Source organism: Cygnus atratus, chromosome 9 (genome assembly GCF_013377495.2).
Source record: "Cygnus atratus isolate AKBS03 ecotype Queensland, Australia chromosome 9, CAtr_DNAZoo_HiC_assembly, whole genome shotgun sequence".
Lineage (NCBI taxonomy): Eukaryota > Metazoa > Chordata > Aves > Anseriformes > Anatidae > Cygnus > Cygnus atratus.
The window spans coordinates 987,423-1,004,811 of NC_066370.1; the positions used below are offsets into that span (position 1 = coordinate 987,423).

Here is a 17,389-nt window from a genome sequence, read left to right on the forward strand (position 1 = left end):
AAATAAAATAAAATACAAGCAAAACCTATATATATAAAATGTTTTCAGGAAATCTTTCAGAAATAGTGTTTCAGGGTAAGAACTAATCAAACGTTTTAGCGATTTTTTTTTTCCCATTGTGATATGTATTTACAAGAAACCAGCTGTCTGCTGAGTATTTAGGTATTACTGGAAAATGTGTTGGCAGGACGTGATCTTGTTAACACCGTGGGAAGCCTAGGATACGCTTTTTAGGCTTGTAGCTGACTGTGAGTAAGCATTTGATCCGCATGTAAAAGCCAACACCTACACGGGCAGGGCCGGACAGCCAAGCCTCCTTAACGTCAGAGCACGTGTTGTTTGAGTTAAGCCCAGAGAGCCGCTGCCACCTTAAATTTCTGCCTTCGCAAGAAAACCTGGAACTACAGCGGCCCTTCACTTCAGTAAATATTTGCCCTTCCGTTCCGCCGCCAGCGGAGGGCCGAGGCCGGCCGGGGGCTGCCGGGGGCTGCTCCTGACGCACGAACGCGACACCGCGGCCAGGCCCCGCTCCCTCCCCGCCCCTGCCTGCCCTGGGGGCGGTAGCGCTCCCCGCCTGCTCCCGCCCCGCTCCGGGGGACCGGGTAGGGCCGAGCAGGGCCGGGTAGGGCCGGGTGCTGCGCTGCGGCGACGAGGAGCAGAGCGGGGACTGGTGCGGGAGCGGGTGGGGTCTCCTGGGGAGGTGAGCGTGTGCCCACCGCGTGGGGTTTGTTCTAGGGGCTAAAGTTTTTGGGCTATTGTCATAGGGACGGGAGTGGTCAGGAGGGCCACGTTTGGCTATTCGGGGATTGCGCAACGAGTGACAAAATGCCTCTCTTTTGCGGTAGCTAGTTGTTAGAGGTGGCGAAGCACCCCTCCTGCTTGCAAATTATGGGGAGGGGGTTACGGAGACGTCTTGCTGATGGCCGCTTGGGCGAGCTGCGGGTGGCAGGCACGGCTCGGGCGGTGGTGGTCGCGGGGGCTCGGCACGGCTCGGCTCGGCTCGGCTGGGCTCCGGTGCTGGCGCTGCCGGCCCTTAGGATTGGGCTCCGCGAGGGGCCAGGCTGCTCGCTGCGCCCTGCCTTCCGGACGGGCTGTTTCGGTAACTTCAACGGGAAACAGTTTTTAATTCCATCACCCGGATGATTTTTTTAAGTATGCTATGCTTCTAGAGTTGGGGGTTAAATCCAGGGTTTGGTTAGTCGAACGCGGTGATCAAAAAAGTACCATAGAGCTACCTAGGGTGAACTAACGTGTGCTTTACAGGTATTCAGCATTCTGTTTTTCAAATCCTAAACCTTCTCAGAAAGGGCCTGTTTTGGTATTTAAGTGACACTGTGCACGACGTTAGTGTTTGGGGCTTGTGTTAGTGTGCTCACGGCAGTATCTTGTGCAGCAGGGTAAGGAATGAAAGTGGTGGTCATGAATGAAGCCAGCATTATTTTCCAGATAAAAAGCAGAAGCTCTGCAGTTAAGTGAATTAAGATGTCTCTAAATTAGTTGCAGCCTAGCTACAGACATGCATCAGCGTAAGTGAGATCTGGAAAAAGAGAAGCTGTGCGATGCAGTTCTTAAAATCAGAAGATGAACTATGGGTGTTCTGCTGTCCATTAAAAAGGGACAAACAACCTCTCAGGCTGTTGTTCCCTTTTTGTTGTTCTCTGAACTGGAACTGTTTTGTTCCAATTTTGTTCAGAACCTGCATTTCCTTAATCGCCTTTCTAGAAGGTTTTGGCTGACCCTTAGGTACTTGGTCTCAGACCTCGTGGGGAGGGAAAGCTGCTGTGCCTTGCACCTGGGTGCTGCTGAAGGCTGCTTCTGTGCCTGTTAGAGTAACACTGCAGGAAAGCAAGGAGCTGGTTGGGTGTGTGCTGCCTTTGGGCTGTTGCAGCACCTTAGTGTGAGCTCTGAGAGCGGAAGGAAGAGCCTGGGAGCTCCCCACGGTGTGGAGGAGGATGGGCGGCACTGACCCTAGACAGCGCAGCGCTTGAGGTATCGAGAGCGAGGCCTCCTGGGCCCCTTCATCTCGCAAGTGCTGAGGCACGTGTGGGGCTTGGGGCTGGTGTCCCAGCAGTGCACTGCTTTGGGCCCCCAAAGGAGCAGTCTGTTTGTGGGGTGGCTGGGCCCTGTCACTCGCGTTTGACACTGAGGTGGTGGTCCTGGCTGTGCTGGGAGAGGCAGCCAGGTGGTCCAGAGATGGCATTTCCTAAGGGCTGCTACTGGGGCAGCTGCTTTGCGAGAAGCGCTCTCGGTTTTCCCGCTACTTGCTTCCTGCCAGGGAAGTGGCTTCTGCTTTTCCCTGGGTAAAGCTGAACCGAGAAACATAACTCCTCTGGCAGGGGGAGGATATTTATATCTCCTGTGAGGCCAGAGCTATAAGTTACCATGGGAATCTCAGCCAAAACAGGACAAAGCTTGAGCAGACTGGTGAGGCTTTTCCTGGCATGTGTTCCCTTCCCTAACCCTGGCCCAGAATAGCCCCAGCAGGTAGGTGCTGGAGCCCCAGCCAGGTCCCCTCCTTGTCTGCCCTCCCACAGGGATGTGTGTGAGCAACGGGTGCCTCAGGTGGTACCATGGCATTTGAAGGACCCTTATAATCGTAGCGTAATTTAGGTTGGGAGGGTTTAAAGGTCGTTTGGGACATCAGGTTCTTTCAGGCCTTTAGGCTTTTCAGGAAATGAACGCAAAGATACGCAGTTCCTGCTGCTGGGATGGTGGAGCCAGGCTACTGCCTGCAGTGCATCTTGCTCTGGATTTATGTCCTGAATGCAGGTTGCTGCATGTGGCCAGCACAGCATAAGGGATTCATGCAGCTACTGTTTTTGTTGGTATATTGGTATAAACCAAAATTAATTCAGTGATGGGTATCTATTTGCTGAAACTTTCTTTTAAGTCTGTGGAATTTTATCTCCATTACAAAGAATTAGCATTCTTCCTTCTCTTGTATTAGGAAAGTACTTTTACTTTGCTCAGTAAATACGTTTCAGTGGTTGCTGCCTATATTTATTTAAAAACTGCTACTAGAGCTAGTACCACACAGCAGCGTGTAAAGCTCTTTATTAAACCAAAATGGAAAATATAGGCTTTGAATCACTGATCTTACGTTGCTCTGCATAACTGAGGCAGCTAGGGACCAAGACATTTTTTTCAATGGCGCAATTGCCTTTTGCCTGTTGCTACATTTTCTTCACTAGTTGGGAATTTCCCTGTATGTAAGAAGGTGGCTGAACAATAAGTCGTGTAATATAATGGCAGAGAAAAACGAGTTTTTGTTCCTTGTTCCTTTGGTACTTCAGATTTTTTTGTTTGTTTGTTTCACAGTCTTTTTAAACTAGTTGGATGAAAAGGAAGGTGTGACTGACAGTGTTGTGTTAATCTTGGTGGCTGAATCAAGAGCCGTAGAAGGAGTCAATAAAAAGCAATAGAAGAAAGAGAATTCTATTAAAAAAAAAATAATCTCTTTAGCATCATGTTGGATAAAATGGGGGTTGAACTCTGTAAAGTCTTTATTGCTTTGCTATCTGTAGAGCACATTTCAACATTTTCTGAATCATATATTGCACAGAGGAGTGTATGTATGGCTGTAAAATAAATCATATGATTCTGTCCCTACTTGCCCTTTATGAAAGGGTTCAGTTGTAATTCTTAATGTTTCACTGAAATTCAAGTACATGGAATGTCTCACAGTGTAAACTGATAAACTGATCTTTTGCTAGTTAAAATAACATTTTTTTAAATCATCTTGAATTTGCGTATTCCTACAAGCCAGAAGTTTTGTCACCATGTTTTAATATGGACATATATTAAACATGCCACACTAGATTATCAACAGCAAGAACAAGGTTTAAGTTACATACTTTGAATGTGTTCTTTCAGTGTTTTTTTCTTTCCTTTTTAGATTTGATGCATAATATCAAATCATTTCATATTACTATTTTTTAAAACGTTATTCATATGGGACTAAAATCAAAATACATAAAACAGTGTGATATTTTTGTTAGTAATGTGTGCTAGGACAGGAGAAAAAGGATATTAAAAAAGAACGCTTTTAAAACTAATTATTAAACAAAAAGGATGTTGTGTGTAAGCTGGCAAGTGAGCTGGGTGCCATATCATCCCACAACCATTCATCCTCCTGGATACAGCTGTTGCTGTGGGAGTCAGAAACAGGAAGGAACTCTTTTCAGTTTCAGTTTAATTCCCAGCTTTGGATGAGCATCTTTGCTGAACTGAAATAATTGGATGAACTGTAACAGACAAAATATATTACTAGGTTTTACTGTATTTTTTTTTTAACTCCTTTTGGAGACCACGGAAGAGGAGAAAGAAAAAGACAAGCAGCTGGCCCTTTTCCTCCTGGCATTCTGCTGTGGATACCCATTTGCCTGTGCAAGCCCACCTCTTATTATGCGTGGAGACAAAAAAAAAAAATCATATGTGATACTTGGTAGTACCACTTCAAAAGTGGAATAGCATCAGCTGAGTAGGTGGCAGGTGTCACAGCTGCTTCAGGTTTTACCCGAGCGGGTTTTGTAGTCCACATCAATAATGAAACTAGTTGCTCTGAAATTACTGTTCCATTTGTTCATATGAGTTGCCTGGCGGTTTTGGATAGTTGCACAATGTAGTCCTGCACTGCTATGAAATAACTGTACATCCTGATGCTTTCCGCTGAGTTGAGGATGATTTCAGGATACACAAAGCATGAAGGCAGCAGGCAAAGATAATTCAGATTAATTTTGTGGTAGAGGCTTAACCTAGAAGGAAGCTGAGATATTTAAAGTTATTTTAGCTTGTATTTATAATTCATCTGTCCCATATAATTTAGACATGCAAATATCTTTGATCACTAATTTAAAACTGCGTAATATCACACAAAAGTAATTCATTCAAAAATAATAAATATATATTTTGTTTTGCAGAACAGTTATAAGCAGATCTACGGCAATGCAAGGTGAGTAAAATATAAACCAACTGTCGTCTTTTGTCATATCAAAGATAATATGGTTTCTGCAGGGATGTTCATGCAATATTAGCTTAGCTATAAGTTTGCCTAACTTATGGTAGATGTTTGAATGATTTAAATTTTAAAATTTAATAATTTACAAAGTATATAGCTTACATTTTAAAATCTTAATTTCTGAGGTTTAGTAAAAAATAAATTAATCATATTGAAATGCAGGCTACTTCTGCTTACAAGCTGACCTTGTTACTTAATCCATAACGCTGAGTCAGCTGGTGACGAATTAGCATGTTACAGGCTAGAAGAACTTGGGAGAAAATGTTTTATGTAGTGAAGAATGGCTCATTTACCAGTCTTCTGTACAGGAGTGCAGCCTGTCAGTTTGCTGCCAGTTCTTTGTGTTAGAGCCTTCTTGTGAATATAAATGAACAAGGCCCCTCTGATCCAGACAGCAAGTGAGCTGCCTGCTTGGCTGGGCTTTAGGTGACTTCCAGAGATCCCTTCCAGACTGAAATGGTTCTGTGATAGTGTGACATCATGACATCAAGTGTAATGCTCGTCTTTTTTTCTGCGCTTTAAGGGTCAGAACTCTTTCAAGGCATACTAAGCTTTAATACACATATTTTGCATAAAATACAAGCTTATTATATAGTTTTTGCTATTCAGAAAATAGCTTAATTTTTATATATCTACTTTGAAGAAGGCAACAGCTTGGGGATCTTTTGCCCTATGTGTAGGAGGCAATGAGCAATACTCAAAATATATGTTGCATTCTTCCAGCACATAACCCTGCACCGGCACCTGGATTTGCAAATGTTGGCTATGCACAAGGAAATCAGGTCCCCTATGGCTACCCGCAGTATGCACCTGGGAATTTCCAAGGTAGGTTGCTTGGCTACAGATCTGCTATTTCGTTAGGAGATAAGCATGGGGAGCAGGAGGTTTTACCAGAGCAACCATCTTTGATTTACTTTTCTGATATTAATTCTGTAGAGTTTCTGGTAACTTCTATTTTGCTCAAAGTCTTACTCTTCTTGGTGTTAGTGTGTGCTGAGCAGTGCCAGTAGCGGAAGTTTAAAATGCTGTATGTTCTTCCTCGCTGGTCACCAGTGGGAGTTTGTTAGGGAGGTGTCACTGGTGCAAAGTAACTAATGTATGGCAGCTTCTTGCTGATGACCAGATTTTTTAAATTAAAATGTTAGTTCATTTTTCTTCAGAAATCCAGAATTGGATTTTCCTTTCACAGTTCTGGTCATGTGGATCCTGTTCCTGTTTCCTACCCTTTTGCTGTACTTTGCATGTACACTTTCATTTCCTTTCCACTTTTTCTATCTTATGTTCCATGTTCAAAACACAGCACTTGTAAATAGTTTCTCATGTCCTGGCATCTAACTGTTTTCTGAAGAACCAAATCACAATGAGCAATATCTAACAATCAAGCTCTCAAAGCGTAAGTTATGGATAAAGTGCAAAATGTTTGGCTTAGGTTTCTGTGTTGTACATAAGTTAAATCTTGCGTGTCTTGTAGCAAGTATCAGAGTTCTCCAAGTTCAGCTAGCCTTCAGCAAGGAATGAGCTGGTGCTACCTGTACTACAAAGGTCAGGGGAGCATATTTTTGTTCCAAATAATTGCGCACATACACTTACACAATGGCAGTCAGTGTGTGCGCAAGGCCTGTGCTCAGATGTACGAGGGAGTGTTTCATAAGGGTGGATCCTCACCTGGGGTGAGTGTTCCTGCTGGCTACAAGCTTTAAGCCACTGCTCTGTTCATCACCTGGCTTATGGCCACAGCGTCATCTTCCACATATAATAGCCCATGTTTTGTAATGTAGTATGAAACACTGGTGCTGAACTACTGGTGCTAAAGGTAAATCTACGAGTCAGTATCTCGAATTAGTTGTCTTTGTACAGCTCTACAAAAGTGTTCTTGGTGGTTTCTACTTGTTTCTGTGTGCTTCTGAGTAAAATACAAAATTCCTCTGCATCTGATTGAAGGTCTTATCTGTCTACTGGGTAGGGAAAATCTACAGTTCCTGTTTCGTAACTTCCAGTAACAGCAGCGTCAGCTGGCCCGGCTGCGGGGGATGCAGCTGCCAGGGCCGTTCCGTGCTGCGGGCGCCCTCTGTGGGGCTGGGTGCTTACATGACTGGGGCCTGCTGCAGGAGCGTGGCTTGGAGAGCTCTGCCTTGGCCCTTGTAGGCCCAGGGGCTTTTTCCTTCTTTGCTGTGTACCTCCTGCATGAGGGAGTTGTGGATTTCCCGAGTTTCGGGTGAGAATCCATTCAGCAAGTGGGAACGTACTGGTTTTGGATCCCACTCATTTAGTTTTAAGCTGGAGGTGAATTTTGCTGAAAGGATGTTTCTTATCACATAAGTAGAAGGTGTTATTCTAGGAAAATTCTGTCTTAAAATTCCTCTGATATTTACAAGTTGTCAATTGAGCAAATACTTTTCCTGTATTGTAATGTATTGTGTTGTCTTTACTTAGAAATAATCTTATTTATTTATTTATTTATTTTTGTGTGAATAAAATTTCTGCTATATACAAGAGTAACACATTTATTTATTTAACTTGTTTTTGTCTGGAGGGATTAGAACATCCCTGTCCATCATGACTTCCTTGGATCTGAGGATCTTCATGCTTCAGAAAAGTAAACAAGTCTTTTTGAAGATCCATGGTGCAGCAAGACCTAAGTTTCCTAACTGTATCTCTCCTTACACTTAGGTGGTGCTGGAGCAGGGCCCTATGGTTTCCAGGCACAGCCCATGGGAGGCCCACCTGGTCTGGGTGGTCCACCCATCCAGAACCAGCCCACCGCCAAGGACGGGACAATCTGGATGCCCATCCCTCCTCCTCCTCCCAGCTGCCCTCCCGGTCTGGAATACCTCACACAGGTACCTGCAGCCTTCCTCCTTCCCCAGGGAACAGGTGGTCACCTGAGAAGCAGCCTACATCTGTGGGAAAGCTAAAGAACACATCTGTCTTTGTTGCATCTGTCTTTTGGGCTGCTAAGTAAGGCCTTTTGTAATGTGAGTGATGCAGTTTTGAATGTGGAGGTGCCTGTTACGGCCAGAGCACATTATGGGGTACCTGTGCTCCTGCCAAGTGAGATGCTGAAGGGCAGGGGGCTTGGATGTATTGTACATCTTTCCTGTTTCTAAAGCTACTGTTCGTGAGAAGTAATGCGATTTGGCAAGGTGTTTAGAACAGATACGTATAATGTGGGTATCTGAAGCACCTTAGAGGTGCTTGCTTTTCCGTGTGATGCTTTCTCAGACACTGGTCAAGCTTCACAAACTTAGAGAATGTTAATAGCAAAATGAGAATTGCTCCCATGTTACAGGATACACTCTCGTACTGTAAAAGCACACTTTGTCTTATTACTGGGAACTTGATACCAATATATTGCCAGTTTTGCAAATTGCTCTAAAGGGGGGGGGGAAAAAAAGCTTCCTGAGTTTCACTCAGAGCTGAGCAGTAGCTGAGCTTCTGCTCTAAAATTTCTGAATTTCATGCTGGTGACTCCTGCTTCTCTCTGTACAAATTCCTGACGTAGCTATCTGGGATGTGTGGTGTGCGGGGATATGTCAGCCTCTGTAGTAGTACTGAGCTACACCAAGTCCTGAAAGGAACACAGGCATGTTCATCCTGTGTGCTTGTAACCAGACCAGCTTGGGTACAGCTTTTACCATCTTCTGTGGTGCTCTGAAACACTGTTCTGCTCTACTGACAGAGGACAGGACAGGGAGGACGTGAGCCATGTCCATAGCTTTGCTAGTAGATGATCAGTCTTTAGGAAATGTATTGCTCCATAAATCTGCATTCTGAAAAAAACAACAACAATGCTTCTTAAAACCAGATTTCTCTTAGTTATAACTTGTTAACTGTTTATTCTGTTTCATTTTTCAACCATGAACAGATTGACCAGATATTAATTCATCAGCAAACCGAACTTCTTGAGAGTAAGTGAAAAGTGTTTATCGCAGAGAAAATATTTAAATCTAAAAGTCCCCAAAACTCTGAAGTTTAGACTTTCTTTGACGCTACTTGTTTAAAATAGATCCTTTCATGGATTGCTCCCTCTCTCTTTCCTGCCTCTTACCTTGTCTTAATTCCCACAGAACTTGTGGAGGAGAGGAGGGAAGAAGGAAACAGGAGGGTAGAAAAAGATTTTAAACTGGTTCTATAGCTTAAAAGATACACAGCAATGTGACTGAGTAATCTTTGTAACCAGTTATAGCTGAAATCGCTAATCTCCCATGCTATTTATTCATGATTTCAGCTTTCCTCTCTTCCCTACTTAAAGATCTTTTTATGTCTCCTCTTACCCCATCTAATTCATTGGGCTGGCATGCTGCTCCAATTCCATTTCCAGGCAATCTTGCTCTTTTAGTGAATTGAACTACTTTCCTTCTGCTCCTGTCATTCTGTTCACTTTAAGAATATCAAAGTCGTGTTATCAGTGTCTTTCAAACAGAAGAAATGAAATGGACCTTCCATCTCAGCTGAAACCTAATGCTGCTGCTTTTGCTTTCCATAATACTTCAAGGGTACTCTAATTTCTCCAACAAATAAATCAAAATTTCAGCCCTGGCTCGTGCTATTTTCTATTTGTGCTGCTGTGAATCTTGTCTGTGAGGCCTTTTCTTGGCTTTCTCATTCTGAACATATTCATGCCCTCTGGAGCCCTTTTCTTCCTTCACCACTAAACTTAAGTCTTCCTGATTTTCACACCTTCAGCTCTTCCCTAAGAACCTTCCATGCTGTGTGACTCAGAGTGGCAGTGCTCGCTCTGGCAGTGTGGGGGGCCCTTGTCTGGTAGGAGGGGAGCTGACAGACATTCCTGTGCTCTTTCTATGTTGCCGTGTTCATGGTGGCTTGTCCTCGCTGAAATTCTCTGTGGGACTGGCCTGCTTGAGGGCCCTTTGCCAGTAGCTGCCTCTGACAGACTCCGAATGAGGCCTTCCCAAACCGTAGTGTAGGAGTAGCATGGTGGCTTTTCTTACTGTTTTTCACATAGACACACCTAAGGAATTAACAGTTACTGTTTTTCAGTTTTCCTTGGATTTGAATCAAACAACAAATACGAAATCAAGAATACGCTGGGGCAAAGGGTGTACTTTGTGGTAGAGGACACTGACTGCTGTACAAGGAACTGCTGTGGGCCATCACGACCTTTCACCATACGGATTATGGACAATCTGGGTCGTGAGGTGATAACACTGCAGAGACCCCTGAGGTGTTCGTCGTGTTGTTTCCCCTGCTGTTTACAGGAGGTGAGTTGCTCCCTCAGTATAAGGGATGATTTTCTTTTTCCTGTTGATAATTATGGGATGTTGAAACTTCTGAGGCCTCAAATCTGAGCCTACTCAGAGCTTTTACTGATGGGTTTGTAGTAGCTGCATTCTGTGAGGTATTCACTGAATGCTTTCAGGATGTCCAGAGTATTTCCTTTACTAGACTTTGATCTTTCCACTGCAGACACATAGCTTGTATGTTCTATAGCCTTAGGAGTATGCTCCTGCTTTCAGTGAGGGCAGAAGTTGCATTTGGATTTGCAGTTTTGTAGTTTTTTTTTAAAACATTCACAGAAAAACCCATGCAGCTTCATTGGAAAGCTGGATTGTTGTGGAAAAATAAACTGTGCTTGGTTTGCGTGTTAGTGTGGGTTTTTGTCTAACAAACATATCAAAGCATGAACTGCTTCACATGGGGGTTTTCTTTCTCCTGTGAAGATAGAAATTCAGGCACCTCCAGGAACACCAGTTGGTTATGTTGTCCAGAACTGGCATCCCTGCCTACCCAAGTTCACTGTTCAAGATGAGAGAAGAATGGATGTACTGAAAATTAGTGGCCCATGTGTTGTCTGCAGCTGTTGTGAGGATGTTAATTTTGAGGTATGCAGTGCAAAAATTGTTGTATATATCTTCATTCAAATAGTAGTTTGACAATAGTTTGTTGCTTCACTTACTATCAGTCAGCTGTACTGTAGTATGTATTAAGTAAGGAGAACATAATATTTTAATACTAATAAAATCAATTCACTTCTCTAGATCATTCTAAATAAGCCAGCCAAATTTCCGGAAATGGCATCTTAAAGCCACTCATCAATGATCTGATTCCTTGTGATTGCACACAGATCTCTTAATGGATGTATTTAAAGCAAAATCTTTTGAATCAATTGTTAGTTCCTAACCAAAAAAAAAAAAAAAGTTATTCTCAGTTGTATCAGCTGTTTATTAAAATGACTTTCTGCAACCACTCATTCAATCATGTAATAATAATTCAGTAACAAGTAAATGAACGTTATTTATAGCTGAAACCCTGACTAGAATGAGTGAAGAATTACAACTTTCATTTAAAAATAAGGTATTGATGCATCGGTATTTTCATACATAGTTAACTAGTAGACACTAGTCTACTGCATTGTTTAAAGTGATGTTGCAAATCATTGCTAAAGCAAATTTAGTATGATTTTATTTTGGGGATTAGTCTTTCACGCGATTCAGAACACAGGATACAATTTCAGGAAAAGGGTTAACCTCTGCTTTGGAACAGGAGAATGTAATTTGTTTGATTTTTCACTTGAGCCATTCCTGAGGTATGGCAGGAGAAACTAATTCACTCTCTTGGCTAAAAGACAACATTCCCAATGGGATGTGTGCGTGCTTGCATGCAGTAGCTGTCCTCCAGTACTGTTAAAACATTGAATGTTGCAGTCAGATTTAGAATTAGATGTCTTAATTCAGACTGACTTTCTGATAGTCAGGGTTGTCTTTTTATACAAATGGCTGCATTCAGTGACTGCATTAATTTAAATAACACAATTTAAAGCTTTCAATTAGATCTATAATGAAAATAATTTGGGAATGTTGTGAATGATGGAATTTTTGCTGTTTTTTTTTTAATTGTTTATTAAACTAGGTGAAGACTTTGGATGAGATTTCTACCATTGGGAAGATTTCTAAGCAGTGGACTGGGTTTTTGAAAGAAGCGTTTACAGATGCAGATAACTTTGGAGTTGCATTCCCAATGGACCTTGATGTAAAAATGAAGGCAGTCATGATTGGCGCTTGCTTTCTTATCGTAAGTCTGTAATTCACTAATCCTTGAATATGAATTGACTTCTTCATCTCAGCGTTCAAACTGTGATTGGTAAAGAGTTTGAGCTTCTCAAAGTGAGTGAGGGTTTGTTGTGGACTTACTGTGCGTAAAGCTAACCCTGGAGGGAGTGCAACAAAGAAGTATTTCAGATAATAAGCTTATTTTAGACTACGTGAAGTGCTAACTATTTAAGAACAGTTTCATATGTATTGGGATTGAGAAATCCTGTAAAAGGAAGACTGCTTTACAGACTCTTTAGAGACAAGCATGTTTATGTGGATGGTGAGACCAGAAAAGTGCAGATCAGTAGCCAAGAGACTCAACCAAAGCCAGAATAGATCACTTCAAAAGTGCACTGTTTCCATGTTGGCAGGGCTCGAGAGGGAAAGGAAAGGTACATACACAGCATCTGCGTTTGGAAAGTTCTCACCAGTTTTTACAGCCCCACTCATGAACCAGGTTTTCTTTAGCCATGTGTGTTCGGGTGCTATGATGTACATGAAGAGTAGTGAGTACGAATGAGGACTCCAGGCACAGAAAATGTGCTTCTCCCCCTCCTCTCCTGTGAACTAAAGATAATGGCAATTATGATAGATTCCAGTTTGAGGTGAAATTGAAGAGACTGAGTCAGGCTGAAGGAAGACAGGATGGAAATTCTAAGGAAGTATAATTTCCGTTAGTGATAATTTGAATTTTCCATCTGCAGCTTTCACATCCTCTTTTTCTCTCTGTGGATGTCCTTTTACCTCTACAAGACACCCAGGGGTAGGGGCTGGAGAGGGGTACCCCCAGCTGCTTCTCATCATCTGAGGTTTCTGAGGGGAAGGTGCTTTGAATATCTTGCAAAATAACCATGAACTAAGAACCAGATTTTAAAAATACTGTTTTTGTTTGCTTTTTGTTTTCTTCTTAGGATTTCATGTTTTTTGAGCGTATTGGTGATAACCCGCAGCGAACAGGAGTGTGGCAGTGAAATCTAGAACTTTTTATTTAGAAGGAAGAAAATAAACCACCCAGCTTTCCAGCGGATTGCAGAGCTCCCATGAGAATATGAAAAATGTATATCTTGTGCTTGTAATTATATTTCTATAAACTAAGAGCTTTGTTGTCTAGCTTCTGTTTTTGTAATCTAATTATGTTATTTGTAGTATTAAAATAAGCACCCTTTGCCTGTACAGATAAATACTGTAGTATATAACAATATATAGCAACCTTTTTCCAAGAAATTTGGAATTGTTTATTAAAAATTCTTATTGTAATTCTTAAAAAAAAAAAAAAGACTACTTTTTTTGTTCAATATTAATATAAGCAGTCAGCCTAATAAAGAGGTCCTGATCTTTTCCTGTGTATCCTTCTTTGATAGTTTTGGCTTGGTGTTGATATTGTTTTTTCCAGCTTATCAAGTATATACGTTCAAAACAAAGTATTCAAAGTGAACAGAGCTATCAGAAATCATTGCAGAATTGTATTAATCTTATGATGAATCAGCTGTCAAATATGACTCATTTAGTGTAACAGTTCCCTAATTTTCCTTGACTGTTTTAAAACTTAAGGTTTTGATTTTCAACAACAGAAGTTAGAGGAGACTGGAAACATAAATGCCTGTGGTTGCTTCTATTTAATAATCCTCTAGTAATTGACTTGTGTGGGTTTTTTTTGTTTTTGTTTTTTCCCTGAGGCAAGGAAAAAGAAGTTTTTCTTTTCAGTTTCTTCAGTCACTTAGTCCATAGTTTTCACAGTTTGCAAGTTTGTAGATATGATGGTGCAGGAGTAATAAACAGAACAATCCCACTTCAAAAGCAGATGCATGAAATGGCACATCTATGTCTTGTCATTTATAACTTTATTTAAAAGTGCAGGCAATGGAGAAGTCACTGCTTCTTACCCCAACTTCACACAAGAATGTGTGCATAGCAGTTCTTGGGATCTAACTACAGGGAGAGGTTCTTGCCAGTATTTTGAGTTGTATTCTAATTTTGTTAAAGATTTCTTTTGTTCATGATTTTCAATTTATTGATGGCTCCTGGCCAGTCAAAGAGTGGAGGAGTGTCGTTGCTGCTATGTACTGTGACTCTTAGATGTTCTAAGAATAGCATAAACCCATGATAACAATGTATACTGTTACAAAATTCTTTAAAGTTGTGTATTATGCCACATTCAGGTTAACTTCTGCTGCTAACAACAAAATTCCTTGCATATAGTGGTCTTTGAAGATTGTTGGAGATAGGCTTTGGTTAATCAGTGCTGTTCTTAGGGAACAGTCGTGCTGTTCTATGAGGCCTGAAAGTACCATCAGCCCAGCCTGCATGCAAAATTAGACAGAAACATTCACATACATCTCTGTAGAGTAGTAAGAGAAGAATTTGAGAATGGAAACAGTTGTGAATGTCCAGCTTCACATCGAGATGTAGGAAAAATATGTATTGTAAGTAAGAAAGAAATATGAGCTAAGCCTCTTAGATTTGCCAGAACTGCTATAAGAACAGGGCAGAAATTCCATAATCTTGAGTCTTGAAGGCATGCAGAGACCCCTGGATTAGGGGAGCTTTCCATCACCTGGATATTTCTGATGCTAGGTTCCACAGCTCTGAAGCTTTCGCCTTGTTTCAGTCTCTCATGACACTGAAAATATTGCATGAGAAATCCTAACTAAAGTTACCATGGGATAACTCTTTAGTTAACCAAATGGTATCTTACCACTGTCATAGTCATCTACCTTTTCCTAATATATTTAATTGAAAAATTATTACTCCTTAAATTTTTCAAGAGCTGCTGGAAGCAGCTATATTCACTTGTGCATTTCTGAAAGTGGTTGTGCTAAGTGCAAAACAGATCATTCTTTGAGCAGTCTTTCTTCATTCTGGAGAACCCATAACAGCTTCCATACTTAGTAAATAACCAGGCTCCAGAAATTCCCACTTTTCATCCATCGGGCTGTAAGCAATACAATGATTTATCCCCCTACTCATAAATCCAGGCTTTGGAAAGCATGAGAAGTCCTTTAGCATGCTGCCTGTTATTCAATTCCACTTCAGTTAGATAAAACTGTTACTTAAAACCTTTATAGAGTGAGATTTGCAGATGGATTTTGCTAGTGCTGTTAATGACCTTTCCATCTGTATCATCCCTGTAAGATTTTCATCTCCAGCTGTACAGGAGATGCAGTCACTTAATGAAACGCTAGGGTATATAGGGCAGAGAAAGGCATAATTTACACAATGTTTCTCGGTAGAAAATGTGTGGTTAATTTCAGTTTCCCAGAAACCAAAATTATAAGCGAGAAAAAAAAAAAACAAACCCTACCCCTTCCTTAGTACCAAAGCAAAATTGCAAAACTGTTTTTCTGCTAATTGACAAGGGAGAATAATACTGCAAACTGGAGATGAGGAGTACCATTGTTTTAAAGTATATTATATTCCAGTTGGTCTCCTAAGGTTGTCTGTATTCCTAATAGAGAAGTTTTTAAAAAGCGTCCTTTTGTAGACCCAAGGCCAGCCCATAAGTGCTTTACATACCTTGTCTGGGTTTTCTTAATGAGAGTAACTTTCACCAAAGCTGAAAAGCTGACAGCAGGAGCAGGGACTGAACAACAAAGGTGATTCAGGAAAGGGGAAAGTAGTTGGTTTTCCTGAGCTTGTCCTCTTTTCTAGAGGAACTTAGATCATTTACTGTAAGTGCAGGTGTGCAATTCATTGGAAACTGGCGTTGATAAAAATCAAGTCTTTGTTCAAGGGAATGTATTGTAGAATTGTATGGCTTAAGTGTTTGGCTACTAATGGGCATTGTATGAATATGAATGTTAATGCTTTGTGACAGAAATACTTATGAAATTGTTGAATGCTAAAGATAAGTGGATGATGCCAGGGTGGAAGTTGTAGAGCCATGGGCTCACACATAAAGGAAGCTCTCATGATCAGGAGAAGGAAACAGACTTCCTGCATGGAGGGGATACTATGCGACAAGATGAAGAAGCCACTTCAGTCAAAAAAAGCAATCATGTAATGAGACCTGATCTTGGAATTAGTGATACATTAGAGTGAGAGGTATTAAAGCAAAACAAAATAACAACTGGCCAGTGAAATAAAGAAAAAGCTGCAGCCATTCTGGGGTGGAGGGAAGAGGCCAGCTATTAGAGAGATCTGTTGTCTTAGATCAGTCTGTATAAGGGCATGCTTTCATGATACATGCTTGTACAGTCTATGCTTACATACTGGATCAGAACACTCTGGATTCAGATGCATTACTCCACATGGTTCCATTTTTTACATTCCACCTCCAAAACTATGGAAATAGTATTGTGGTAGAAGGCAGGCAGCTAAGTCTTTGCGTGGCCCTAAGCTTCGAGGCCACTTCTGGACTTACGTGCTACTTGTATATCTTCTGGATGGCCACAGCTAATTTTTGTTGTATCCTGTTTGTGCAAGTCACAAACAAATAGACTGAGCACCTGAAGTTTTTGTTGGGTTATTTGGCTATAAAGCTTCTTTTGGAAAGGTGTTGCTGTCTTTTCTTTTCCTTATGGCCTATCCCTCTTTTTCCCCTCCCATTCTCTCCTTTCTTGTTTTCTTCTGTTACGTTGTTTACTGCCAGTGATATTGAAGTAAAACAAAGCAAAGCTCTCTCCTAGGAGCCTCCTGCCTCCCCAGCACACAGAAAAATGATGGTGAATCTTTGGGCCGGTAGATCTGTTGTTTTCAAGTGTTTGGTTCTGAGTAGAAGAGAAGGTGAGAAAAAAAAAAAAAGTGAAGAAACCCCAAACCTCCATGTAATATACAAAATGTGAGGTATCTTGATTTTGATATTTACTTACTTATTTCCTCAGGATTGCTCCAATCCCTGTTTCTATGATCATTTTGAAGAAACCTGTGTGTCATCTGCAAGAAAGACACCCGTACAGGTTTTGTTCTGGAGATCCTGTACCCTGTGTTCAACAGAGATACTCGACAGATCGCTTGGTTTAGGTTCGTTACCATTTTTTTTTCTGCATTTTATTTTTAGCACGGTGTTTTAAAGACAGCAAGGAGGGGGAAGTACACAGAGGACATTGCAGGAGCAGCCACCGTGGTGCTGAGGCCTGTGCCCGGCTCCTCAGGCGCCATGCGGGGGTCTGCGGGCGATAGGTGGCACTGCGAGCGCGGGGATGGCGCCTGTGCTGCTGCGGCCTGCGCTCTTCGCTTCCCTCCGCTGTCGCTAGCTGTCGTCCTGCTGTTCTCGGTGGAAGAACCGCAGATTACGCTAGCTCCAAAGTATGTTTTCCCTACATGCGTGTGGAAAGCTGGATGGGCTTTCCCACCAAAGCTGCAAAATCCTGAGCCTCGATGT

At 41.8% G+C, this 17,389-nt stretch overlaps 1 protein-coding gene across 7 annotated transcripts; it reads left to right on the forward strand.

Annotated features, from left to right (window-relative positions):
* Nucleotides 1–319: 319 nt before the first annotated feature.
* PLSCR1 (phospholipid scramblase 1) lies at nt 320–13,407 on the forward strand. 7 transcript variants are annotated; one of them, XM_035544973.2, is made up of 9 exons: nt 320–422; nt 4,920–4,951; nt 5,741–5,842; nt 7,688–7,857; nt 8,883–8,925; nt 10,019–10,239; nt 10,699–10,860; nt 11,888–12,049; nt 12,981–13,407. In XM_035544973.2, exons 2-9 carry the CDS (start codon nt 4,945–4,947, stop codon nt 13,038–13,040), a joined length of 927 nt encoding a protein of 308 aa, XP_035400866.1. In that variant the 5' UTR covers nt 320–422; nt 4,920–4,944; the 3' UTR covers nt 13,041–13,407. The 7 variants fall into 7 exon arrangements, with proteins under 7 accessions (XP_035400866.1, XP_035400864.1, XP_035400863.1 ...); XM_035544971.2 differs by having other exon boundaries at nt 381–602; XM_035544970.2 differs by lacking the exon at nt 320–422 and adding an exon at nt 544–700.
* The last annotated feature ends 3,982 nt before the right edge of the window (nt 13,408–17,389 follow it).